Source organism: Aplidium turbinatum, chromosome 1 (genome assembly GCF_918807975.1).
Source record: "Aplidium turbinatum chromosome 1, kaAplTurb1.1, whole genome shotgun sequence".
Taxonomy (NCBI): domain Eukaryota; kingdom Metazoa; phylum Chordata; class Ascidiacea; order Aplousobranchia; family Polyclinidae; genus Aplidium; species Aplidium turbinatum.
In genome coordinates this window covers 13,491,891-13,519,738 of record NC_137472.1, presented here as the reverse complement: position 1 = coordinate 13,519,738, position 27,848 = coordinate 13,491,891, and the positions used below count along the sequence as shown (strand labels likewise).

At 36.4% G+C, this 27,848-nt stretch overlaps 1 protein-coding gene across 1 annotated transcript; it reads left to right on the top strand.

The window, feature by feature from the left end:
- The first annotated feature begins 1,889 nt into the window (after window positions 1-1,889).
- Window positions 1,890-27,217, top strand: LOC145770603 (zinc transporter ZIP4-like). Its single transcript, XM_082582295.1, has 13 exons — window positions 1,890-2,164; window positions 8,325-8,466; window positions 9,305-9,438; window positions 11,547-11,730; window positions 12,231-12,421; window positions 15,534-15,729; window positions 16,151-16,320; window positions 19,009-19,173; window positions 20,093-20,257; window positions 20,534-20,591; window positions 21,510-21,662; window positions 22,483-22,670; window positions 24,645-27,217. The coding sequence occupies exons 1-13, from the start codon at window positions 1,925-1,927 to the stop codon at window positions 24,786-24,788; spliced, it is 2,130 nt and encodes a 709-aa protein (XP_082438421.1). The 5' UTR covers window positions 1,890-1,924; the 3' UTR covers window positions 24,789-27,217.
- The last annotated feature ends 631 nt before the right edge of the window (window positions 27,218-27,848 follow it).

Below are 27,848 nucleotides of genomic sequence, written 5' to 3'. Positions count from 1 at the left end.
TTAACCAATAAAAAACTCATTTCGAATGCAAAAGTAGGCTATACGCTGGAATGCTGGATAATCTCTGTCATCACTTAGCATTTAATTTTGCACAAGTCTTATGCTATCAACCGTTGAAAGACAATTTCTAAGACAGCGAGAGAGCAGTAGGCTATTGTTTCTTCTGTAAACTACAACAAAATTGCATAGATTTAGCCTACTTGTTTCGCTGATTTAAAATCGTCATTCCAAATAATGATCAACAATACAAAACCGATGGATGCATCCTAAGCTATAAAATGTCGAGTTTTTATAGCAATGTTGTCATATTTTTTATTGAAAAACGCTGACCACCTAAATATGAATATGGTTGAGCCCATAAACAGAGATGTGGGCCCATTAACCGGGGTTTCAAAAGTGGTAAAATAGGGCCTTTCGTGATTCGAGCTTATCTGTGATATCGAGCTTCTGCAGCAATAGGCCTATTTCAAACATTTAGATTACAAAAAAGCGCAAAACACTAAAAACGCATTCTATTCAAAAAATACGTTTTGGTCTCTTTATGTTTCCGGGCCCAAAAATTATCCCACTCTCTGGTCTCAAAGTACCCCCTAGAGCCCTAGACCCCCTTGTTTGCGCTACTGAGTACAATGATATCCAGCGAATTGCCTGATTTTGATTGTCTGTGTGCAAGCAAGACCGAGGGAGTCAATGATGTGATGCAAACTGTGATTGAATAAATTCGTTTAAAGTTTGATCTTTTCTTATAATTTTAGGGCTCGGATTACCGAGAAAATCGTATTCTTAAACATAGAAGTGACATAGACGCACTGGCGGCTGTAAGCATAAGAAGCTGCTGATACGCCGCAAAGCGAAAAGGGGAAGCACTCCTGATTTAGAGATAAAGTGTTCTAAACCTTGCCAAGACAATTGTTGCACCACCTTTTCAACTTTTTTTTTCTCAAAACCCCTATTGTATTATGCTGCTCAGATTCAGGCATTCGACTCTTCACTCGTAATCTTAACGTTTCTAAACGTTGCATTTTGTAAAACCTTTTGTTGGTTTAATCTCAGCCAATCTCCAAATTGTGCCAAGGCTATGCATGACTGCTACTTGATCTTTTATTCTGCGTCCTTCGAAAGCAGACAAGGCGCAGAATCGCTGCCAAGTGTGCATCAGATTTCAGCATTTTTTCAGCTCCATTTGGTTGCCGCAGTGTGTTACAATGCCTCGCTCGTTTGATTTTTAGTTTCTTTGAAGCTTCAGTGTTTCGCAGGCAGGCTATTTTGACTTCTCCATCTAAAATTTGTTCATTTATTTTACGCTGAAAGTAACCAAATTTTGCATGTTTCAAGTGCATGTTGGTTTGCGGTTTCTGAATCAGCTCTAAACAGATTGATTTAGCGTATTTTATCAGAATTGAACAAACTGATATTGATTATAAATCTATTGACATTTACCATTGTCATTGATTAGTCATTTTGTGACAAAATGTCGGTGTAATTTGTTAGATGTTTCTGAGTTAGCTTGCACAGGTTGGCTACGTAGAGACTAGACTAGTACCAGCGATAACTGCAAACTGTTTAAAATTATCAAAGCCCTAATTAAAGAATATGAATAAACAGCAGTGCTGAAAAGCTGCAAGTGCTGCCAACCTGCCATAGTGTAAGTGCCTGCTAAAAAAAACGGCTTCCTGAGATCAGCAAGTAGCCTAAATAAAATTGATCTGAAACTTGTGTAGTTTATGGATAATCTCGACAGTTACAAAGCTACATAAAATTCATAGCGAAAGATATCCTATCACTAGAATGGATGTCGAGGTTAAAACGCCATTTCGTAACCATCTATTGCCAGCCTTTCGCAGCAAACACAATATTTTCTTTTTAATTTGCTACAGAAAGCAAAAACTTCCAAGCTCAAACTGGTAGACCTGTTTAGTAAAAGATGATGCTGTTGAGAAAGTCCACTGTATTTTTATTGATTCTTCTTGGCTTGCGTTGGGCGAAAGGAGTAGATTTAGTTGATCATGTCGGAAACGATGATGAAGATCACCACGAAGAGCATGATGATGATGAAGAAGAACACCACGAATTTGAAGAACTTTTAGAAATAACCAATTCTCAGTTTAGCGACAAATTAGATCTTGCATCATTACAAGAAGTTCTCAGTCTTTTGAGCGAGCAGGTTTGAAACTACAATATTTAAAAGATAATTTTATGCGCTCTAATACGGAAGGCTACATTTTTTTGTTGAAGTAATTATTTCTAGTGGTACCGTACTTCCATGCTATGTTCAGTTCAGTTGTTTTCATTTCTGACCATTAGCGACAACCAGTGGCGTAGCCAAGGGAGGGGTTTTGGGGGTTACAACCCCCCCCCTTTCGCACGCGTGTGACGTCATGATATTGAGAATGATGCTTTCAGTCTAAAAAAAAAACTTGCCTAATTTTAAACAAAATTGCATTAAAAGAGCGAGTTATGCCAATACCAAACATTCAAACATCTCAGCCAGGAATTAGCAACAAGAAAACATAGAGACTTAGCTTTATTTCCGAAAAATGCCGAAGAAAGCATGATCTTATCCTTTTGCTATGCTACCGGACAGCACCATTTTACAAGAATATTCGTACCCACATTTTTGTAGAAAATGCACTCAGAATGCACCAAATTCAAAGTAATTTTTCAAAATTTTCTGGGGGAGGGCCCCCAGACCCCCCGCCGCTGGGTGGTCAAAATCCCCCCTTTTAAATTTCCTGGCTACGCTACTGGCGACAACAATACACGTCAACATACCATATGTCTAGAAAAAGGTACAGCGACAAAACGCGAACGTTAATCGTGCTTGAGACCGAAATAAAAGTAGCCTATGATTAAGTTAATAGAAAAGTGGCACCTCAGAATCTGCACGTCTATTTTCAGAGAATTTCAACTACAGTACTTTGTCGATTTATGACACTCCTTTTTTCTTTTGTCATTCATATGAGTTTTTCAAACTTTCTCAGGAACATGTTAAATGCTAAGCTTTAAAGGGACGTATATTGCTTATCGGGAATTTTTCCGGAGGGCCGTTTAACAGTAGGCCTACTTTAGGCCAGTCAGTGGTCACTGTTCTGTATAAGAAGTTATGATCTATCTTTTAGGGAGATACAAGCACTTTCAACTAAAATATGAATTTTCACAGCTTGAAATATAGTAGTTATCATTATTTTTTGTATCTCTCGTATTTCCGTTGTCTAAGTTAAGTATAATCTCGATTTAATGCGAGTTAATATCTAAATTACAGATAGTGACTACTGCAAGCTTTATTTTCAGTGCCTGCGGGTTTTAGAAGTTCGCCATTTGCTTATTTGAAAGAAATATCGCCTTTAACATAACCGGGCAACTTGGAAAGGCCAAAGTCGTTTAAAGTGTCAACGTGTATTCTTTACATTATTGGTAACAAACGTTTTAAGCTTAGGCCTACTATACTGTAGGCCATAGGCGTAGCCAGGGGGGGGCGAAAGGGGCCATGGTCCCCCCCAAATTTTCCAAGTTTGGATTCTGAACTTGAGCCCTTTGTTGAAAATGTAATAAAATTTGTAGAAATTTGTAACGTTTTCCAAGACATCTGGCTATTAACACCTCCAAGGACTTGTTTTAGACACACAGAAAGACACCAATAAATTTTGCAAATCGTAAATCGCGCAAAATTTACGCGATTTACGTTTCTTTGTACTAATTTGTGAAAGCAATTTCAGAAAGGCTTACTCTGTTGGGTTTTTGTGTAGTTATTGAGTTTTTGTGTAGCTGAGTTTTTGGTGTTCTCTAATTTTAGCCGCAGTGTTTGCCCGTTGGTGTGTAAGAGCTACCTTTAATAAGTTAATAGCTGTTTATCTGCTAATAAATTTCATACAAATATTACCCTAAAAGTGTTTCTAGAAAGCGCTATAATCCATTATTTGAGTGTAATTTTTCAAAAATTTTCCGGGGGAGCATGCCCCCGGACCCCCCTAGATTACGCGTGCCTTCGGCACGCTCTAACCCCCCACCACTTTCATTGCTTCCCTTGCTCAACCCACCAGAATACGCCACTGCACATCAAGTGGCGATGGCTTAAATCAAACACTTTGTTGTTCTCTTCAGATCATCAAATATTTGGCCCCCCCCCCAAATTTTTTTTCCTGGCTGCGCCACTGATAGGCTACAGTGTGCATATAGTGATCCTCACTTGCTTTACATAGGGCAACAGTTCCCAAACTGGAGGCCCTGGTTTGCCGCAAGGATTTGCCAGGGGCGCCGAGTAAAAGCTGAGTTTATGTTTCATTCGTATACACAAGAACATGAACGTACATATAATTAAGTAACAAAAGTATTTCTTAAAATGCAAGTGACTCACACCTGGCATTGGCATGTTTTTTGTTGTTTTTTTAAATAAACGTTTTTTGCTGCGTAAATATGACTCCACACTTATGGTTGTTTTGCTTATTTCGTAACAAGAAAAATGGCTTTATCTTTTTAAAATCATTTTCAGAGTAGCCAGTTCCGTGGTTTTCGAGGTAGGCTATTAGGTATTTGTTTTGTTGATTGGCTGATTTATTTGGTTTGGTTTAATTTCGAGCTGACTTTTATGAAATAAATACCATTTCTACTTGAAAAAATTTGTTGTTGATGATTTTTCCCGAAATTTTCAAGTTTAAAGCTGCACTTTGCTTGTTTTAACTAATTGTAACGGTTGGGTAACTTTTGGACTGCTGCTTGATAAAATGTGTTTGTGAAAACACTGGTGTATTTCCATAAAAATGATGAAATTTCAATATTTTGTCATATTCGGAATATGTTTTTGATCACTTCAAAAATATACTGCTATTATGTGTTATAGATTTAAGTTTATTTTACATATGTTTCTACATTATGGTTTCTCTGCTTTGCGCGCTTTTGATTATTTTCTCTGTTCGCGCCTCTCGGTCAGGGGATGGGATGGGATGGAAGATGGAATGGAATGGAAGACAGATTTTGGGATGGAAGATGGGAAATGTCAAGGATGGAAAGGAATGGAAGATCTTGATGATGAGATGGAAGACAATCTTCCATCATTCTATTTCAATTCCATCATTAACTTTCTAACGCTTTATCAAAACATGCAAAATATTACGTTACTTGCTGAAATAATTCGATTTTCGGTTCGTATTAAACCAACGGGACTGTTGCCTGACGCGTATTTGTCAAACCTACTGTCGTTAGGCAGAATTGACCAATCAGAAAGCAATAAACGATTCACACTTCTCCCAAGAGGAGGAAACATCTAACAGTTCTAACACCAAACGGTACGTAATTCTAGAAAAATACTGCTGTTAAATTTTTAGCTTAAATTTAGCCTATGGTTTTTAGATTTATTTGTGGCATATTCAATGCGAAGATCACAAAATGTGAAGATGGAAGAGATTTCTGAGGTGGAATGGAAGATGGAATGTAGATGGAATGGAAGAAAATCTCAGGATGGAAGATGGAAAAACATCTTCCATTCGGACCGCGGTCCGCCAGTTGAGTAGCCCTGGTATAGGCTATAAGTAAAACACCCCTGATGTTTTCACGAATTGACAAAGCATGGAAAATAGTCCAACGCATTCCACCTCGCTGCGCTCCCTGTGCATAAGAGTTGGATCAAACACAACAATTTATTGTATTGGAATTTTCAACTTAAACTTAGCCATAAAGTTCACAGATAGAACATGGAAGAATTTTTGTGATGGAATGGAAGATTTCTGTGATGGAATGGAAATGGGTTAGAAGAAAATCTCAAGATGGAAGATGGATAAAACGTCTTCCATTCCATCCCATACCGTGCTTATCCAACCTAAGCGGCAAATAGGTTTTTTTTAAGATTGATACAACGCTTGCAAAAAGAGTGCAATTCGCTGCACAAAATATAAACATGCCGAAATCGGTTGTTTTCTAGGCTAGCACAGTTTGTTCTTTTTGAATTGATAGACATCTGCAGACGTTGAAGCAATGTAAAAAGAACGAATTTTGCTGACTTGGTTTGCTTGTTTTCTTTATGCAGCATGTGATTTAACACAGTTGTACTTTTTAGTGAGGTAAGAGATCATTGCGTTATACAGAAATACTGTTTGCATGCTAGAACCTATTTGAGTGCGAAGATAACTATAAGCTCTTCAGTCTTCATGCAGTTGCGTTGAAATAACGTACATCTAGTTACAAGTAGCACAATAGTAATCTCTTCATAGGTGGGGTCCTTGGAAGTTCTTAGTTTGTTTCTCTCCCTATTTTTTGATAGATTTTGTTTTGATTCTGTACGTGGACCCGTGGTCATACCAGAGAATTAATGAAAACGATTTTGATTCTTTTCTTTCTTGTGTAATGCAGTGAGAGACGAGGGTGGTTTGCAGTGATGGTGCTTTGCAGTGAGGGTGGTTTGCAGTGCATGTGGTTTGCAGTAAGGGTAGTATGCAGTGAATGTGGTTTGCAGTTAGGGTGGTTTACTGTGAATGTGGTTTGAAGTTAGGGTGGTAACTTATTTCCATTCAACTTTTGTTTCAAAAACGTTTCATTCACTCTTTTAAATTTCAACATCACATGCAAGACTCGCTTGAAATATTACCGTTATACAAAAGGTTGTTAATTTTTGGCAACAAACATTGTAATCCAGAACGTTTACATTAAACAGTGTTCCCACATTCTATATACCACGTCAACGTTGTTATAGGATGCAGAAAAATGTAAAAATAAACTCATAAAACAGTGCATGTCTCATTTATTTGATTTTTGTAGTTTACAGTATGATTGAACAACTTAGGCAACAAAATGACTTTTTTTTTAATTATTAACCTCACAAAGTTCATTGTAAGATGAAAGCAACGTGGCATGCATCAGGAAAAGCATTTTTTTATTTTGAAATACCGTACAGTAAATTGACGACACTCGCTTTTTTTTCTCATCTGGCAATGAGTTCCACTATAATATAATAATAACAATATTTATATAGCGCCACATCCACAGTCAAACTATGCTCCTGGGCGATGTACATGACAATGGTGATAATTAATACGGTACTTTCAGTCATAATGTTCATTGAAATAGAACGTTTTCAAGCGAGCTTTGAATTCATTTAAATTTTCAGCTTCTTTTACACAAATAGGCAAACAATTCCAGCAACTGGCAGCAACAACTGGGAAGGTGCGATTTCCATATTGTGTCTTACATGAAGGCTACATTGTTCTAGATATCGTAACGCCCAACCATGCAAGACAAATTTAAAGACTTCTATTTTTAAAAATATATGTTAATTAGCTAACAAAGAAGAAGAAGAATTACAAAATGTTTTAAATTTGTATCTTTAGCTTGTAGAGTATCAGTTGGGGGTATTTTGTGTATATTTTTTTTTACAAATGTTTGTCTTCTTCAACATTCACATTACATGTATGCCATATAACGGACTAAATCGCTAATTTGTCTGACCAAAAATGTCTCTGAAGAAACGTGCAATCAGCCTATTTATATTTTGTCATTCCTTAAAGAATTTATAAATTTATTTCAATCGACTTTGGATTGGCACTAAACTGCCGCCTCATTTGAAATGGTCGCTTTAATACTGTAGGCCAGGGGTCTGCAAATACTTTTTGGTGCGACCCTAAAAACTAATTCTGAATCTTCGCGATCCGCACATATTGAGAGCGATTAATTTTGTGAAAAATCTTTTGTAACTGAATATCGATTTAAGATTACTATTGGCAGTAGCAATTTTCTTGTACAAAGTTGTATGAAACTTATCGAAACGTGAATGATTATATTTATTTTTTTAATGTGGTTGGTTGGTTTTGTGTTTAGAGCATAAAAAAAAAATAATGCGAGGTTTAATTTAAGAGGGGCAAAAATTAGTTTATGAAACTTTAGTTTAGCAGCATTAACGCTTAAAGGCGCATTATTAAAGTTTAAGTTGATAACAATGCAATAATTAAAGCCTAGCAAACAATTCGCTGATGATACAGAATTGTTGATACAACCAGAAATAACTCATAGTGTTCAAGCATGTTCCAATGTTAAAGTATGACGTTTGGTTATGACGTTTGGTTACAACGTTGACGTTTGGTTATGACGTTTGGTTACAACACAAATGGGGTTGCTGGTTCAATTTGCTTCTGTTGTTATGTAACCTTCAGTTAAATTATCTAGTGCGTTACATAACCGAGCAACTGCAAGCCCACGTCATAAACAGTCTTTGGTAAACAATCACGAAACAGTTTTATAATAAATCATTGAAGCATGAAGAAAAGAAGCCCAAGTCGACGTCATCACAAACCTGAACTATCAGCACTTCTCTAATGTAGTTCTTTCATATTTACTTGCAGTGTTTAACAGCGAAAGCTGTCTTCCAAACAGTTGGAGTCAACGTCCAGGACGGTTTGACAGCTGAACAGTTCACTAACGTATCGTCCCTCATTGCATATTATCTTCAATCCAACCATGCCAGCGATCCATGCAACCAATCAGGTTCGAGACAATGTTATTGGACCTTTTCTTAAACTTTTAATCCGCTTGATCTAAGATTGAAACAGGCACAAAAAGAAAAGATTTTTTTTAATGAATTGTGAATTGTCATATGACGGGAGCCTAACAGGTATTGATGTACTACAGCACCGTCTTTTTTTGTAAAATACCGCTTTTACATTGCCATAGTTCATAATTGAAAAAAAATGTTTGGAAAGAAACTGTTATAAATATAAATTATCTGATGTATCATATGTGAGTAAAAATCAGACCTGACAAAGCCACTGTTGAATGCATAGATAAATTTTAAATTATAAGTTTACCTACAAAAAGTCATCAAGGGGCACCCCTATTACAACGAATCTCTACATGCTGCTTCTATAATCGTCCATTGACTGTCAGCAACCTTGTGCTCACAATGTGTACCGTAATTAAACAAACGGACAAGTTATTTGTTATTAAATTGAAATAATTAAAATATTAAATAGCAATTGACAAAAGTAAAAATACAAAGGCTATTCTCCCATCTAAACGTAACATATTTATATCAACATCTTAAAATATTTATAATTATTTTTGACTTATTTGATTATTTTTCTTATTGTAGAGAAAACAAATAGTTTAAATAAGCATTATTTTGTTAATTGTATTTTTTGACAAATATTAATTCCAGTTTCACAACATTTTCATCGTTGTTGATGGTGAAAAATCAAAGCACTTCATTTTAAAACAACGTTGCAAAAGTGGAACATGGCGGTTCAACTACATGCCATCCAATGAAAGCTGCTTTCTACCTTTGTTTATTGTTATTTTGATATTAAAGCAACTGTCACTTTTGCAGAATCCATCCTTGACGTAGAAGCTGCTAGAAATGCAGTTTTTCCAACTGCTCAAGTTTGTCAGCATCAGGTCTCTGGCTTGGTCACCAACATCTCAGCCAATGGAAAATATGTTCAAGATGAAGATGCACAAGAGGTAATATAATTAACAAAACTTTAAAATTTACATACCACTGTAGGCCTATGTATTAATTTTCTGATTTTTTTTTGCAATTTTTATTGAAATGTACAATATATGGTGTATTAATATGATAGAATTTATACCATCTATACTCTACAGGCTACTATAGTCTATAGAGATACTATACAGTTGATGTACTACGAGAGATAAAAAAAGAGAAGTAATTGGCATTTGAGTTTATAAAATAAGGCTTAAAGTTATAATCTTTTTTATATTGTTGTAACAGAGACTATAATAAACTTGATATTGGTGGCCAAATGGTTTCAGCCCATACTTGCCAGCACTATAAAAATAAATTTTATCTTTAAACATAATTAAAATATTTTAATCATGCCATTAACTCTTGTAATAAATCTACAAAGTTTAACTATCTATTAAAGCACGTGGCCTTTACAAGATCAACGCATCATAACCTCAGTCAAAAGAAATCAAAAACTTAACAAGCAATAGAACGGTTTAAGAACATTTAGTTCTTTTACAATACAATCAAATAAAGCTTGGTAGAGAGTTTGCTTTGTAAAACCCAGGAATCCCTGGTTATACCATAGACAAACAAAACAAAGTAACCTTAGCGGGTTCACCACGTTTTATTACAAAGAAATATAACATAATTAAAAAAAAAATCAACTCAAACGTTTTCGACACGTACTTGTGTCCTCATCAAGAATTACTTAAATCTGCAATATACATAAAATGAAATTTGTAAGATAAATTTGACTATGCACTATAATTTTCATTTTCATGTATTAAAATTGCATAATTTATGTATACATGTATGTCTTTTACGAAATGGTTAATTTCATACGTTGATTGTTAGAATAAAAATAACATTTTATAATTTTGTTTATTTATGGTTGTCATCTATTTACACATAATTTCATGAAAATATTTCTTCACTTGTTGATAAGGAGTTCTTTGTAAGATATGTTATTAGATCAAAACATGAAAACTCAACTACTGGTTAGATGTTATATGTGTGCCTTTCAAAATTTATGATAAAGTGCCCTCAGGTGGTATAATCGGTTGTAGATATACATTCTTCAACGTTTATCAATGCTAATTTTAGTTTACTTGTATAAGCACTATCCACGGCCTACTAGAACACGGCCAAATATGTTGCTATTTGAGGGAATTTCTAAGAGTCTGAATTGTTACAATTATAGCTATGACAAACCTGTCATCTTACCATTTCCAGAAGTAAGTAAAATAAGCAATATTTGTACTTAGACATATGTTTGGCTTGTTTAACCGGAGATTAGGTATGTATGTTAAGCACAACTTATGCAATAACAATGTAAAATATGTAAGATTTTCCAACTGCAACCTGGAGGTAGTATCGTTTGGTGTGTCGCTTTTGGTGAAATTGCATGTTGCATTTAAAATATCAAGGATTTTTTGTGAATTCTATGTTGTAAGCGGTTCATTTGATGTGCTAATTTAAATTTTAGTTTGTTTTGTTTTCCACCAAGTTTAATTTTGCAAGTAAAATGTGGCTATTGGCAAAAAATCCTGCTATACATAAAACCTAACGACTGTATGATGAGACTACCTCCAGGATGTAGTTGGAAAATTTACATATTTTACATTATTATTGCATAAGTTGTGCTTAACATACATATCTAATCTCTGGAAAAACAAGCCAAAAATATGTCTAGATGCAAATATTGCTCATTTTACTTACTTTTGGAAATGGGAAGATGATAGGTTTGTCATAGCTATGATTGTAACAATTCAGACTCTTAGAAATTTCCTCAAATAGCAACATATTTGGCCGTGTTCTAGTAGGCCGTGCACTATCTATGCTAAGTCATAACAAAAGGCGTTGAGCGTTGGCTATATATTTTCTTGACGTATTGTGTCCTCACAGTTTTATTAACACCATTTGCAAGACGTTGGTTACTTTTGAATGGCTAGAAAAACGTGCAGATTGAAAATACTGTAAGGTTTTCTTTAACCTAAACTTTTATATCGTACATTTCTAGAACGGTCATAAATATCTACCATTTCTGAAATGGAAAAATGTTGCTGCTATGAAAACGTTATATTCTTGTTTTACCTTTCAGTGCTTTGGGGTACCGGATCTTATATCTCAGTGCACATCTGACACTCACGATGTTGATGAAGCATTGATGAAGATGATCAGTAACATGGCGCGTGGTTTGTGCTTACTGCCAACTTCCGATTTGTTCCAAGACGAGCTTTTCGAATACCTCAACCCTGACGCAAATGGACATGTGACGATGGAAGGTAAAAATAATTAACGTAATGTGTAAATGGCGTCGCTTGTCGAACAATCTGAATACCAGTACAAGTGTTATTTGTAACTGTATGTTTCACCATTTTTTACACTGAACTGAATCAAGAGGGTGGCTGCTTGACTAGAAGACCTTCCAGGTCGCTTCGCTGCCACCCGCTGCAGTATCCACAGATTCTACGTGATCGTTTGTATTATTTGACCTTGCTTGATGAATGTGTGTATTCATACTCGCAACAAAATAAACGCCAATCAATCAATCCATATAGTCCTACACTGTTATTTCTGAGATGGCATGGGCGACAGCAATGGGCCCAATAAGTTATAACAAATGAAAAAAACTAATGAGAAAAGTTAATGAAGTGGCCTCAACCCATATCAATGCATAGTAATAGTACGCCATCTGCATCCATAAAAACAAACAAAAAAAACAACAAGAAATTCGCTTATGATCTCCTTAGATAATTACTTCAACTGTAAATTTTATTCATAGGTTTTGAAACACTTTTGGAGAAATTTAGCCTTGGAGGTGAAGACGAACATGAAGATGAACATGGACATGAAGACGAACATGAGGACGAACATGAAGATGAACATGAGGATGAACATGAAGATGAAGAGCATCACAACGAAAGAAAAAGGCGAAGAAAGAGATCTAATCACGATGAAGAGCACCACCAAAGGGTATGTTCTTTGCAAACCAGTTATGTTGCTTAAACATAGAAATAGTTCTTTGAGAAGATAAGTGTCTACGTAGTTCCCCAGACAGCATATCACCTGTTATTTTTTTACAGTGGTTTAACCTCGTGTTTATTTTTAAGACATCTGTAATCATAGGCGTCGATTTTTTCTTAGAAGAGAGGAATTCTGGGTGGGCGAGAGTTTTCAAACAGATTTCATTGAATGTGTATGTTCGCAAATTTGCAATGGTTAGTCTTTTTCACAAAGACTGCGTTTAGCGTCGCTGCAGCAATTAAGCTTTAATAGATTTGATGGTTGCTTTCTTGTGCCTTGCGATATTATGAGCGCTGCTAAATTAACAAACTTCTTTCATGTTTTCCTTTACGACCTAAAAAGCGCGTGACTCGTGACGGTCCCTGTTATCTTTCAAGTGGCGCCTTCGGATTTGCCGCAAAATGTTCGGACAGGTAACTGCTGACTGTGCGGATATTGCGGTTTGTACCGCACCAAGTTTACGTACAATGTGACCATTCAATCACGCAGCACGAGTTCAGTTGTAAAGTAGTCCTGAACAGAAAAAGGTTTATTTGACCAACTTTTTCAGACTCAAAATAATTTTTCAATTGATCACGCTACTTACTGTAGCTTTCGTTTGGCGAAAATGTATTCAGAACTTCCGAAATAGAAACAAGATGCAGTGTGACATTATACAAAAAACCAAACGTAACCAAGACGGAAAGAAATGTAACCTGTTGGAAATAGGCGTACATAGGCTACCCGAAAGCACCAACAACAAATATAAATGACATACAGAAAGACATCTATCCAAACTTGTTGCGACGCGTCTGGCTCCGTTGGTCTGCGGCAGATAACCGATTGTTTTCCGAAGCCCACAAACAGCAGCTACAGTAACAAGTACCATCAGGGTTAAGACGCATCCACTGGAATTCGGCGGAAAAAAGATTCCCTTGCAACACACGACCTTCCCGAGCCGGAAGCTGATCCGGCAGCATGCTAACGTCAAATGGAGTAGGTAGAGATCCATGGCTCAATTGGCTTATGCTGTCTTCTACAACTACCGGTGCATTGCCTGAGACATTGACTTCACCACTGTCCATCCTTGAAGCACTGCTTTCTTCATCAATGTCATCTCTACGTTCATTCGTGCTGGACGTGGCTTATTCAGCGTTGTCATCTCGACGCCTTTTGGAAGCTGGTTTTAAGAATGCGCGAATAGATGTTTGACTTTGCTTCATGTTTAACTTTTCAATAATAATGAATTGACAACATCGCGCAGTGCCTCAATTTACACCCAGCAACAAGTTTGTGAGGAAAGGTTTGTAAAAAGCGATTGTTTCAGTACGTCTTTAGTTTGTATCGGTTATTTTATTGTCATGTTCATTATGATGTCACATTCATATTCCCTTACGCTGTCCCGGAACTGAAATTTGATTGTGACGTAACGAAAGTGAGGCCATACGGAGAAAAGATCAAACGTGGCTTTCTCACCAGGAATTGCCAGCGTGTGGCAGTTGCCGTAGCAACAACAATGCAGTGAGTACTGAAAATGGTTTGCAGATGCTGATTTTTGTTTCTAACCGCGACGATATTCAATACGGTATGTAGCCTAAATAGAGGAAACGTACGACATGTTCTTTTAGAAGAGAGGAGTGCGGTAAATGCGCGCATCCGATTAAGCGTTTCAAGTAGGCTACAGACACACTTATCAGCGCAATTTCGATTACCACAAAAAGCTAGGCCACACGGATTCTAATTGTCTTGGCTTTTTGCTCTAGACAGGTTTTCAACGTGCGACGTCCCAAGAGAGAGAGACATGAGTTCAGCGGTTTTACAGCGTATTGGCTTGATATCAAATCGTACCCAAACGCCTTTTTTTAACGCAGCGTTGTTACGGAATTGCTTTGTTCTGTTGGATACCTAGCGAGAGACATACGGTAGCGTAAAACAAGAAGTTGCGCTGCAGTTGGTTGGATAATTCAGCGTTTAACAAAAACGGAAATAATTGTAACGGCCACTTCTAAAGTGAACTGCTGTAAACTGATATTATGAGCTAAAAAGTTGTACTGAAGAGGGTTCAATACCCGAAATCGCGATCTGCAACAGAAGAATTTCAATTTGGACTTTGTCATGAACTTTGAATTTCCACCCAATATTTTCTATTTCTGTTTAAACTACCGGTACATGTACTTTAAAATGTCGTCCATATTACTGCATTCAATTTTTTTCATTAAAGTAGATGCTTTTGTATCTGCTTTACGCGGATCCTCTATTGACTTTACGTTAATCAGGGTTTAAAGCAGGGGTGGGGAACCTGCGGCCCGCGGGCCGAATGCGGCCCGCGTAACTGTTCCATGTGGCCCGCGTCAAAATTTCTTTACCCAAAATATATTGAAACAACAACTCAACCTCAAAAAAGAGTAGGCTCTGCAGTCTGCATTCTCGGTATATTGCGAATGGCCTTCTATGACTAGTTAATCCATCATAGAAGGCCATTTGTAACAACAATGTGTATGTCACAATGTGACCAGTTATTGTTAATCGGTCAGTTATGCCATTCGTGAAAAGTGTTTTGCAGAGTAGCCTTCTGCTCAAATTTCAAAATTTTACGTTGTATAATGGCTTCTGGAAAGAAAAGAAAGATTGGTGATGAAGGCAGAATGTTCCAGAAAGATCGGACAAAATTTCGAAATTTTTAGTGGCCCGCGTGTGTTATTTCTCATTTTATGTGGCCCGCAATACTAAAAAGGTTCCCCACCCCTGGTTTAAAGTGTCGAAATTCTCTTTTTTTCACTTCATAAGTGTCATGAAAACAGGATGGGCGAAGCATATTTTGCCCACCCTTGTTTTACAGCAGGATGGGCGCCGCCCACCCGGCCCACCCTATTTCGACGCCTATGTCTGTAATTAATATTGTCAGTGGCCGATAATATTCTGATACACTTCACAACTTTTGCCTTGATATAAACCTGTTCTGATTTCCGAAAGTAATAGATTTCCTAGTTGTAACAAATGTTGCCGGAAAAGATGCTGTCTTTACATCCAAAGGATAATTCACTCAAGAAAATTCTGACTAAAAATCGAAATGGCTTTTCAGTGTTACTCTGCAAACGATCTGCTGAAAATAGCAGGAAGAGACACAGATGCAGATGGAAACCTGGTCCTAACAAAAGATGGCTTGTCTGACGTTTGTCCAGCAATCATCCATCAGTTTGTTACCGCTGCTTGCTCTGGACACGACGACACACATTCAGAAAATAACACGTCGAGTTCAGGATACACAAGAGCTCAAAGTATGCAACTTATTAATTTATGATATTTTCTCAAAACTAAGGATATTCGCCACAAAATTGGTTTGCAAAAAATACAAACATTTTTATTTGAAAACTCTGCGAAAATGTCCTACTTTGTTGTGAAATTTTAAGGTAATTTCGCTTCTAACTTCTTATCAAAACTATCTGTGCTATTATTAACAAGCCTTTCACACGTTGTTTTTATATATCCTAATGAATTTTACATAGCCTACATCATAGCTGCGTTGTGTAGCGTTATTTGGAAGGTTGAGAATTTGGTCTGTGCTATATTTTTGTGTTAGATGTTGTATACAGGAAGTTGTTGTTTTCATTTCTTTGGAGCGTTTTGTTTTTGTGTTTCGAATCCGTGTCCAGCCGAATACTGAAGATTACACATTAAGGTGTGTTTTTAAATTTTCAGAATACGGATACGGCACAGCTGCTGTGGCCCTCATCAGTTTATTGGCGTTTGGTGGGTTGCTACTTTTCCCGTCCATAGGTAGCACCTCTTACAAAATGACGATGCAGTTCTTCATTGCTCTAGGAGTTGGTACTTTGTCTGGAGATGCCTTACTACATCTGATCCCAGAGGTAAAAAGACAAACGTTGTGTAACAATCAGCTTGTATTTGAATTTGCAATGATCAGAAATGGCAAGACTTGTGGATTACAAACAGACGATAATGTCTCATCTACAGAATCGTCCAATAACTGTAACTATAAAATTACTAACACACAACTACATTAGGCTACCTACTGTAAACTATCCAGGGCCCGATTAACCATGAGGCACACGAGGCACAGGCCTCAGGCCCCCTGGATTTGGGGGCCCCCAATTTTTTTTTTACCTTAGTACCGTAGGCGTCAATACTTTTATAGGTTCAAGCAGTGCCGTGTCAAGGGGGCCCAGACCTCGGGCCCACCATCTCAGGGGCCACAAATAATACATTTTTGCGTTTCAGTAAAGTGTTTTTGAGTTGCTAAAGTTCACTGCAGGTACTTGTCCATTAAGAAGATGATTTAGGCCCTTATTATACTAAAACATCTCAAATTTGGGCCCTATTATACAAATTTGGGCCCCTAACTACACTGACACATCTCTAAAAACAAAGTTAAAATGCGATAACATTAGTAACATGATCTGCAGAAATGTATTTAACATATAACAGGTTTGATGCAATTGAATATATGAATTCAAAAAGGGCCCAATTGCCACAAAGTGTTTTTGGCGCAACTGTTTTAATTATTTTGGTCATTTACTTTTGTCGTGAAACTTCGATAATGGTTATATGCTTAAACATACTGGTAAGAAGCATCATACCTAAAAAGTTCACTCAGTGAGGATTATGTGGAGAAACTATAAAGAAATTGAAGTGCAATTGCTGTAGTTGGGCCCATTTTAAAATAAATGGAAAAATTGATAGGGTATTTTTTATGTGTGTACCGGTATGTTTGAAATATTTGGCTGTTTTTTTAAAGTATCATTTAGAAGACATTGAAAGAAATCGGAAAGCACAAAAAGTGAAAAAAACAAACTGGAGGGCCCTTTTTGAATTCATTATAATCAATTTCTTTTCATTCAAAGAAATCGGAAAGCACAAAAAGTAAAAAAAAAATGGGGTTGGGCCCTTTGTGAATTCACATATTCAATTTATTTTCACCAATAAAAGTGTTTTGTTTTAAAAAATTGTTAGGTGTAAGCAAAATAGCATTTCAGATAGTTTAATTATCATTTCATTTTAACATTTACAATACCGTAATTATAAATATCCTTGACTAGTGATGTTGCGAGCAGGAAAAACCTGTCCTGTACTTTTAGCAGAAACGTTCTTCTGTATTTAATTTTTCTGAATATATGCACATGAAATTGCTCTTATCTTCAAATACCTTATAAGCCTGGCATATCACATGTTGTACGGTACAAAACAAAAATCATTCTTAACACAAGGAAGCTGTTTATTCTTGCCACTAACCTAGGCTACCATACCCTAAAAACTTTAATTAGACTTGAATGCCTACATAAATTTATGAAAGCTTTGCCTTGGAATGAAATAATGTTGAATAAAAATAATTGAACACCTGATCCTCAAAACGCTTTACACTGCTTTTGTTTACAATTACTGTAGGCTACAATGTTTTTACCTTGGTTGACAGAACAAGTAATGTTGCCAGATAAAAAATAAAAATGGGGAAAAACAATTGTTACCAGATGACCAAATCTGAATGGAAATTAATAATTTCTACAGTTTTGGTTTTGTCCTCAGATTTTATCTGCGCGGAACCGGGCGGCAAAGTTCAAACAGTCAAAATTTTGTACGATGGTATTACCGCGTCGTGACCGATAGCCTATGTTTGATATGTTCCATTGCCAGTATTTTTTTTATTAGAAATTGTTAACACTTTTGGCTTTCATTCCGAGCAAAGGTGTAGCTAAGAAATGATAAACCTGTGTTTGCGGTTACTTACACTTGTGTTGTTTTCTAAACTGGTGGGAAAGTCTATTGAAATGAACCACATTTCCATGTCGGTGCAGTGAAAATATACACAATATTATAGGTCTGCTTGACGGTAGAGAGCCCAAAATTATTCTGGCCCCGGGGCCCACAAAGGGTTTAACACAGCATTGGTTTCAAGGATCCATTAATAAACTCTGCTAGTTCAAATTCAAATGTAGCCTATATTTTGCTAGTGTTTCCAGTATGAAATTGAAATGAGCTCAATTTCCAATCTGTTAGAGAGATTCTTCATCCAATAATTTTTGTAACAAGTACAAGAGTGTTCATACTGTTAGAAAGTTGTAGGTAAATTGGCTAAATTAATATTTATGAAGTTATAGTTTTGCTTGAACTATTTGTTAGCCCATATTTCATCATTCGCAGAGACTACATGGTATTGCATTGAAAGCGATTGCCAACAGGGGCCCCTAAACTTAGCTGTGCCTCGGGCCCCCATGAGCCTTAATCAGGCCCTGAAACTATCATAGGCCCGGACGTAGATATGCTATCAGCAGAAGTTTTTTTTCTCAGTTATCTATCTTTTAGTTTGATAGACTACATTAACTTTCAGAAGGATTACAAGTCTAGTGGTGTATGCTGAGAAATTTTGTTTTAAATTTGTAATTTCAGAAACTTAATTGTTCACTGCAAATATACAATAAAATTTTGCTTTGTTTATAAGAATTAAAACATAGAAAAGCAACATAGCCTTCTTATACTTCAGTTATATGCAATTAGATTTGAGAACTTAAAAAATAGGTCTAGTTTAATTAAATCTTCACTAGGTTGTGGGACTCCATGGGCACGCAGAAGAAGAAGGAGGAGCTCATGCACACGACGAAGAAGAGGAAGACAATACATATGTTTATCGTCTCTTGGTTGTTGTTGGTGGAATTTATATTTTCTTCCTTTTCGAAAACGTTCTTCGTCTTTACAACCAAGTGCGAGGAGTAAGTGGACTGGTTCATATTGCACTTTATAAAATGATAACATTTTATGGTATATAATTGTATTTAAACAGTGGTGAACAGTTTTACTTGCATCGACAACACACGGGTACAAATAATTTACACGTTGGAAGAGCACAATAAATATAGCCAGGTCAGAGACTTAAAAAAAAACGGCCTGCCACCCCCGTGGCGGCGGGGAGCGGTGTGATTTTGGGGTTACAGCAAAAGTTAGAGCAACTACATTTTATACAGATTGTTATTATTGTCTGAGACTTAAGGTTTGCTTTAAGAGCCTCGGGCTATTTGCTCTTTTATTCATGTTCATATAGTCGCACTTTTCCATACATAGGCTAACTCTGAAGAAGTGTATGTATGTAAGACACCCATAAAATGTGTATGATTCACGACAAGGCACAACTAACGTTGGCTTTTAAAATGCTGCGTATCAATGTGAAAAAGTAGCCTAGGCTACTTAGTGAAGTGAAAACAGATTTTTTTTCTGAAAAAAGATCAATTATTGGCAATTATTATTGTTTGTGTTGCCAAGCATACACGTACAGTTCCCAAAAGAGTTCATTATTAAAGGACAATAGCTAAAGAACAGGCACCCTTAAAGCAGGCCTTTTCGTTAAGCTCTTGATTTTATGAAATAAGAAAGATTGAGCAACGCTGATTCAGCTTCCAACGTGTATGCTTGACCACTGCATTTCTCGGATAATTTTCGATTTTGCGGCACCTTTTGGATAGAATTATTCACGGTCAATAAACGGAAAAAATAAAATGCGATTAGATGAAGAATTCTGTTCAAAGCTATATTGCTATTTTCACCAGCCTGGGCTAATAGATTTTTAATTTTCGGAACTACAACTTGAGCAAAGTTTTATGATTTTTTATCCAAAACTATATTTTTGTTCTGCAGAGTAAACTCTTCCTCCACCACCATGACACAGAACACGGAAACCATCATCACTCTCACCAAGAAGAAGGCAGAGGAGCAGGCGGCCAGCACATGATTGCAAGAGCAACTGTCACCATTGCGGAAAGCAATGGACTCCCAGGTTATCCTCACTTGGACGAAATGAAGGTAAAGCGGTTGTTGAGTTAGCTTAAACAAGTAGGTCTAATACTGCCCTAACTTGCTTAATCATTATGGAATCTTAAAACATTGTCTTTGAAATATATCAAATATAGTTGCTCTACCTGAAAACCTTCTCAACCTGTTTTACCCTAATGGGGGTCAGAGAAAGGTTCTTATTCTAATAGAATTCGTTTTACTCGGCTTTTTTGTTCGACATCGAGCATTTTTGTAGTGATTATTGTGTTTCAAATATACATAAACTCAGTACATCTTCATTTTCAGAAACCTATTTCGCTCGATGAAAGCAGCGAAAATAGCATAGAAAGATCTGTTTGCTGTGGTAAGTTATTTGAACGAACGAAGTTAAGCTACATTGAATATAAGACTGTTATACCTATTTATTTATGTGTTATTATGTTAGATTCTATTTGAATAAGACATTATTATTATGTTATTAGGTTATTATTTTATTATATTAGATTCTATTTGAATAAGACCTTCTGATGATCCGTTAGATAAAACAATTTGTAAAGGCTTCAGATAGTAATAACTATATTTGATTTAAGACTGTTATACTGTATATTATTAAGTATTCATTGCTCCAAATACATTCAGTTCCGACTTCGCAATATTTTAGACATGAGATTCTCAAATGTCAAAATCCTCTTCTTTGTATGAAACTTTTGATAGGATATGACGTCTGGTCAGACTATATACGACCGAGTTCGATTCTGTCACTTGAGTTTGTCACGGACAGTGTTATTGCCGTAGTCTATGCTTAATCTAAACAGTTGATTCAATTCTTCTGTGATGCAAAGTGGTTAAACGTCAAACCATTACGGACGGTTCCTTGCATGCTGAAGATTAAGATTGTTTTTTATTTTAATAAAGCTTCGTCGCTGAATTTTTCGTTGTAAATCTTCCTTTGAATGTACTAATGCTCCAAAGGCATACGTAGTGCGACAAAGATTTCATTCTTCGGTATTTACTCGCTATTTACCAAGCAGTTGAATGAATAGCCGCTTTTTAACGAACTGAACTCGAAGTGGGTGGGAGCTGTCTATCCTCCCACAATTGATTCACTTTCAGTGGAAACCCCCAAGTTTATAAGCTAAACAAGCAATAAGTAATTTCTCGGAATGCAAAAGCATCGACTTGTGATATACACTGCCAAATATACGTTGCCCAGAATTCAAAAGCACAGAAGCATTCATAACTAAGTTTCTTTCACGGTTGCGACAACATTTTGACTCCTCAGGAGTGACACCGGTCGGAGTCATGGTATTGATTGGTGATGTTCTTCACAACTTCGGTGACGGCTTGGCGATTGGGGTTGCATTCAGTTCAAGTTGGGTTAGTGGCGTCGGGGCCTCCATTGCAATCTTTTGTCATGAACTGCCTCATGAGTTTGGTAAGGAGGAATAATTTAGTTGTTAGTTTTTCAGTGGTGGTTTAATTTCACTTAAAGCGTTTGTTAAAGCTGAACAAGTATTGCAGCTTATTATAAGATTGTCATAAAACTGAGTAACTACGAATATCTGTTGTTTTGTTTAGATGAATAAAGTTATTTTCCTGACGAGGGCTGAAAGTTTTGCCGAAAACGTTAGAATTTATGTGGTTAGCTTTTTATTTTCATGTATTGCTTTCGAGTTATGCAATTCAATCTCTATCAAGATGCTATCAATTATCTGTCTATGGTATTCAAGAATTATCTCTCTTCCAAAGCTAAACTTAGTAACATTGGTCAACAACAGCAAACTTTGTTCGATGGTTTTGTGCGTCTCTTTAACACATCAGGCTTTTTAAAAATTTTGTATTTTTGTTCTTTAGGTTTGAAGTATGATTTTACCATTAGTTTTTTTATTTCAAAACTTTGATACAGTACAGGATAAACATTGTGGAGCTATGAAATAAGAATTTAGACAAACAAAACTAAGTGACCTTAGCGGGTTTAACATCATGTATTACACACAAATAAGAATTTATAGCATAGTTTGAAAGAAATATCACAAAACAGACTTTAGCTTAATTTATAAATATTACTAAATACGTAAAATTAAAATGCAAACATTTTGAAAACCTGATGTGGTAAAGAATAATCAAGCGCATCTGTTTGAAATCAAGGCTATTCAATGACAGCATTTCAGCATGTAACGTGGCCTAGTATCATTGCCTATAAGCTAGCCTAATGACTGGGTGATTCAAAAGCTAAATTAGTTTCTATACTCCAGGTGACTTTGCCATTTACTTGAAGAATGGACTATCGAAGTGGAAAGCCCTGTTGTTCAACTTTCTCGCAGCCTGCTTTGCCTTTATAGGCTTGTACGTTGGATTAAGTGTCAGCGAAAACCCAGATGCCAGAGAATGGATGTTGGCCGTCATTGCTGGAATGTTCCTTTATATTGCTCTTGTAGACGTGGTAAGTTTGATAATTTATTCTGTTAATATTTGTTTGCAAACATTTTTTTTACTTCGAGACTACCCGCAGAGCATAAATTGTCAGAATACTGCAATAGATTGAGTTTCGTTTTAGCAGCATGATCGTTGCTTGCTTCACAATATGGATATTAACGACCTGTTTTAGCCTGATGCTGCGAGTTCACTGTGGTAATATTGAATTGCATTAGCTTTCGGAACACAGTTCCCTAATTAATAATCATGTGCTGTGACGAATGGTGTTGAAGTCAGTAGGTCGTTATTTTATGCGGCTCTTTTGTTTGGCTTGAGGTTGCTGTATGTTGAGTTCCTGTGTTGTTAGGCGTTGGTGCTGTGATATTTTGTTGAATCAATTGATTAATAGATTAATCCAGGGTTTCCCAAACTTTTTTGGGCCACGGACCACTATTTGTGAATCTGTTTATTCACGGACCCCCAATACAAAGATAAAAATGAATAAAACCAAATTTTGTTTATGTAACAAAACTGACAACATCAATGGGACGGATGGGAGTGCTTCTTATATTGAATAAGTCATCAATTCTCGGAGTTATTTGTGAAAGGCAAACTCGTAAGTCAGGGTCCACGGAAAGTCTGGACCTGTATTTTGTCTTCATGTTGGTGAGAGGTGAAAATGCTGTCACACATGTAGGTCGTGGCAAAAGGCAATACAATTTTAGTTGCCTTTTGCGATAGCAATTGGTATTCCTCCACAACACTCAACCAGAAAGATGCAATAACTGTTTGATTGAAACTAAGCATTAAAGTTCGATCAGATGATAATTCGGCTAATTCTTCCTCTTCGCGTGCTGACAGATCAGTCTTTGTAATAACAAAAGGGTTTAAAATCCAGTCAAAATTCTCATAAGTTAGGTCTCTTTTAAAAAGTACTTCTTGAAGTGTGTAGAAAGCAATTCCAAATGTTGTGAACCGTCAGAGAAAATCAACTCTGCATTAATTAAGGGTTTGTTGGTAATGTAGTTACACAGAACAGGAAACATATCCACAACATTATCATTTATCCTTGTTTTCCATATGTTGAGTTTCTTTATGAATGCTGTTATTTGTTTTGAGGAATACCGAATATGAGAATTTTTTGTAAACAATTTTTTAACTACAACGAAGGTGCAACAAGTAAGATTTACGATACTGGATAGCAAAAGCTTTCGAAATCATTTAAGTTGTAAAGAACTGCGGCAATTATCTCTGACAGGGTACGTACTGTACAACGTATATGTGTGATTTTTTAATTTCTTGTCATATCGCCACGGACCACCAGTGCAGTCGTCGCGGACCACCAGTGGTCTGCGGACCACAGTTTGGGAAACCCTGGATTAATCTAGTAATTTAACAAATAATATTAGTTTCAAATAAATTAATTAAATAAATAATCAACTGATTCAACAAAATATCACAGCAATAACGCCGAACAACACACTCATCAAACAGCCGTTTTCATTCTCTTTGGTTTTACCCGACCTGGAATCGATCTCAGATCTACCAGCACTAAAACCGAAGGTGAAACCACTCGGTCACTGAGCTGGTTAGCGCAAATTGAAGATCCTTTTTTGTAAACCCATCACTTGCCTAAGGAATATTGTATTTTCCCTGTCTTTACCATCGGGGTGCTAATTTAAAGTGCAGTAGTTGAAGGTGTGACTCTTTATCATTATTGAGCTGTAACCTATCTTGCAAAAAGTAAATCAGGATGTGACTTAAGCTTGGTCAAACAACGTATATACAGTATATACGTAGCTTTATTGGCAATTCAAATAAGCTAGTTCCTTATTTATTTATAATTTACTCTCTCAAATGAATTCACCCGAGATCATTTTCAAAAGTATTCCCTGGACCTCCCTGTCAAAGCTACTGGTTGCCAGTAGAAGGATCACTAGGTCAATTGAGCTGCTTGCTGTGTCTCAACAAAAAAAGTTAAACCTTTCATTTACGTTTACAGCTCCATGAAATGATTGAAGAAACGTCCATAGATCATCCTTTTCTTCAGTTTTTCCTGCAGAATCTTGGAATGTGCTTGGGTTGGACCATCATGCTTCTTCTGGCCTTGTACGAAGATCAAATCAGAACCGCTATTAACGCATAAACAATGAAAAGAGTCTGATCAATTCGAAAAACCTGACAAGATGGTTGTTGAGTTTCTCGAATGACTGTTTCAATAATAGATAAATCATGTCTACAACGTAATGAAATGTACGAAAAGTATTTGAGTTTTTCCCTGGAGTTAGTAGTTTGATGAGGTTTATCGCTCGGCAATAGTTCACAGAGAAGGTCTTTGTGAAATCGGATATCTTAGAACAGGCCTTCATATCTATTGAATGTTTTGAATTTTTCTATATCACTCAATTAGTTCAACCAATAAATGGTGGTTGCGAGTTCTGAGGTTTTTGCTTGATCGTGAAGCTGGTGAGTAGCAATCAAATGGTCCACTGGTGTAGCTTATACAATTAAGTGGCCCCCCAGTGTAGATGAACATTTTCTGGAATTTTCGATCCGAGAGGCAAAGTACAGTATCCTACTTGGTAGATTTAAGCAACATTGCGTGAAAGAGATGATATTTGTATATTATGTAATTAACGTAGCATCCAATGAATGAAAAACAAATAATTTTGTAATTGATGTTTTATTTTTGATTATTATCAGTAAAATTAGAAAGTTCTGTCTTACAAAAATAATACTTTAATGGATTTCTGAAGCGATTTAAACTTTGTGAAATGTCAACAAATCACTTTTATTTCAAACCCCAGCCAACAAAAAGTGCTACTTTTACATCATTTGAACGACTGGCAACGTTGAAATAATGTAAAAATGACAACATTTGCTGGCTTTTAAATTTTAGTTAGTTCCTACTGATGCAATGAAATCTTGTTTGTAAACATGCAGTTAATTTTAACTTTTTACCACATCGATTTATTCAATTATCTCAATTTGGCTTTCCAGCCTTTTGTTCATAGGTTGTGTATAGTTGAAATAAAATTGTCAGCCAATCTTGAAATAAAATTTTTCATAAAATGTGCTAGCGTTTTTAGGCTGTTGATTGTTAGAAGTCTTTGTTGCACAAAAGCTGAGCCACATTTTGCTTTCCAAATAATGCTCCATACGAAATTTTGCCGGTAGCCCACTAAGACATAGAGTTTGCCTAATTCAAAATTACTTTGCAAAAACTCGAATTTGGACGCCCTGAATCAGTAAACAACTGTAATCAATAAGCAAAGTAACCTATACAGTCCACTACTATTGTTAAGGTAAGTTTCAAGCATCGGGGATGAGAAGATAAGATTCTCATCATACTAAGCCTTCGGCACTAACAAGAGTAGGTGGCCAGTTCCTTTCTTTTGGCCGCTTTTCCTTAAACAACTGCGCCCACCCAATTTATTATGCTCTGGGTAGAGGTGAACGGTGCTTTTTTAAGAACCATCTGAAGACAGCAATCGAACCAGGATTGGTGTTGTATTACTATAAACTTCTTGATTTTGAAAATTTGTGCATGAACGCTATCACATTTTTTAAGCATCTTGCGTTTAAAGCCGCCGCAGGTCACGTTTTAAACCCAAGCACATTAGCCAAATAGATTGTGTGTTCATCGAGCGTCATTACGTCCACATATCTATCGGTTGGGTATTATTCAAGACCTTGGTAGCTAATGTGTTGCTAAACATAGATAATAATCAACATTAGATAGTTCAGCTCCATTTTCGAGATATCTGAAAATCTCCTACAAACAAAAGTAACCAACCTAGTCTGGCAACATTGTAACGATGCTATAATACAGCATCTTTTTATAGTTGTTTAGTCTCTGAAGTTTCTGCTTCAACATTCCAGCAAATGAGTCATTCGACAAATTTTTAGGTTTATTGCCACATTCCAGCTCGCAAAAATAATCTCTTAAAGTCTGCAGACGTTGAACCAACCTAAGAAAAATATTGCAAACTGGGATGAGATGTGTCATTGACAGCAAGCCATTAAATCAAACAAGTTTATCTCAAAACGGCAGCGCTGCAGGCACTGAGGCAGTTAGAGAACAACCCCTGCTGTTGTTTAGACTTCAATGTGATGTAACCAAAGCCTACGCCCTACGCGCGCATTGCAGATGACGTAGAAGTTGACATTTTGCAAGACAAGAGTAAATCTAAAAATACAAAGCGTGGTTTTTGTTCAACTCGCAGTCACCCTTCGAAAATTTTCAAATGATTTGATTTTAACCAAAAAAATTCTTTTTCATTATTTTGATATTTTTTTCGTAGATGGGCTCTAGCCTATTTGGTTGTTTTTCGTTGCTTTTTTTTATTGGTTAGTAGGGCTATTGCTAAAATACAACTTTTTGTTGTTGTTTTATTTATAATTTCGTTTTACTTGAGAATTGCTACAGCTGGTCTCCATATTTTACTTGTAAATAGAAATCTATTTGAATAAGCTTAATTGAAGATGATCTAGCTGCTAGCTGATCGAAATCGATTTTTAGCTGTTTATGATTGAACTGATTCGTGTGAAAATAAATTCGTTTGTATTACAAGACATCTGAGTCGTTCATAACAAGCATTGTTGTGGGTTTGACACATGTCAGAAGATTTCATTTTCTTGATTTACTAGAAGGAAAGCTCTATCGATCAAATTTGGACAGCATTCAAAAGCCTTTCTTTTTTATAAATCTTTTAACTTTAACATTTCGTACATAAATTTTAACAATCTCAATGACATGATGACATAACCCTGCAGGCTTGACCTGGGCTGCTTTGTAATTAAAGCGATCTTCAAAATGCAATGCTGCCGCTCTTCTCGGTTTATAACATTCAGCTTAATGAACTTCGAAAGTTCATTGCGCTGGAAACCATTCAACCATTGCTTGTTAAACTAGAGTTGTAGTGACAAGGTCAAAAACTGTCAAGTTAATCAGTTGTCATCAAGCTCCGCGTCGGCGACATGGCCGAGTGATGAGAGCCCTGGAACTGCAATCGAAAGGGCGCCATTTCGACACCGCTTAAGAGCATGCGGCTGTGTCTCTTGCAGGACACTTAAAGGCATGCCTGAAGGTGGACACGAAGATTGGCTTCCTTGCCTTCCCGTCCACTTAATCTAAATTTTCAACCACCAGGTGTAGGGCCTACGCCTGGATACGACAAAAAAATCAAACTCCGCTGTCAAGTAA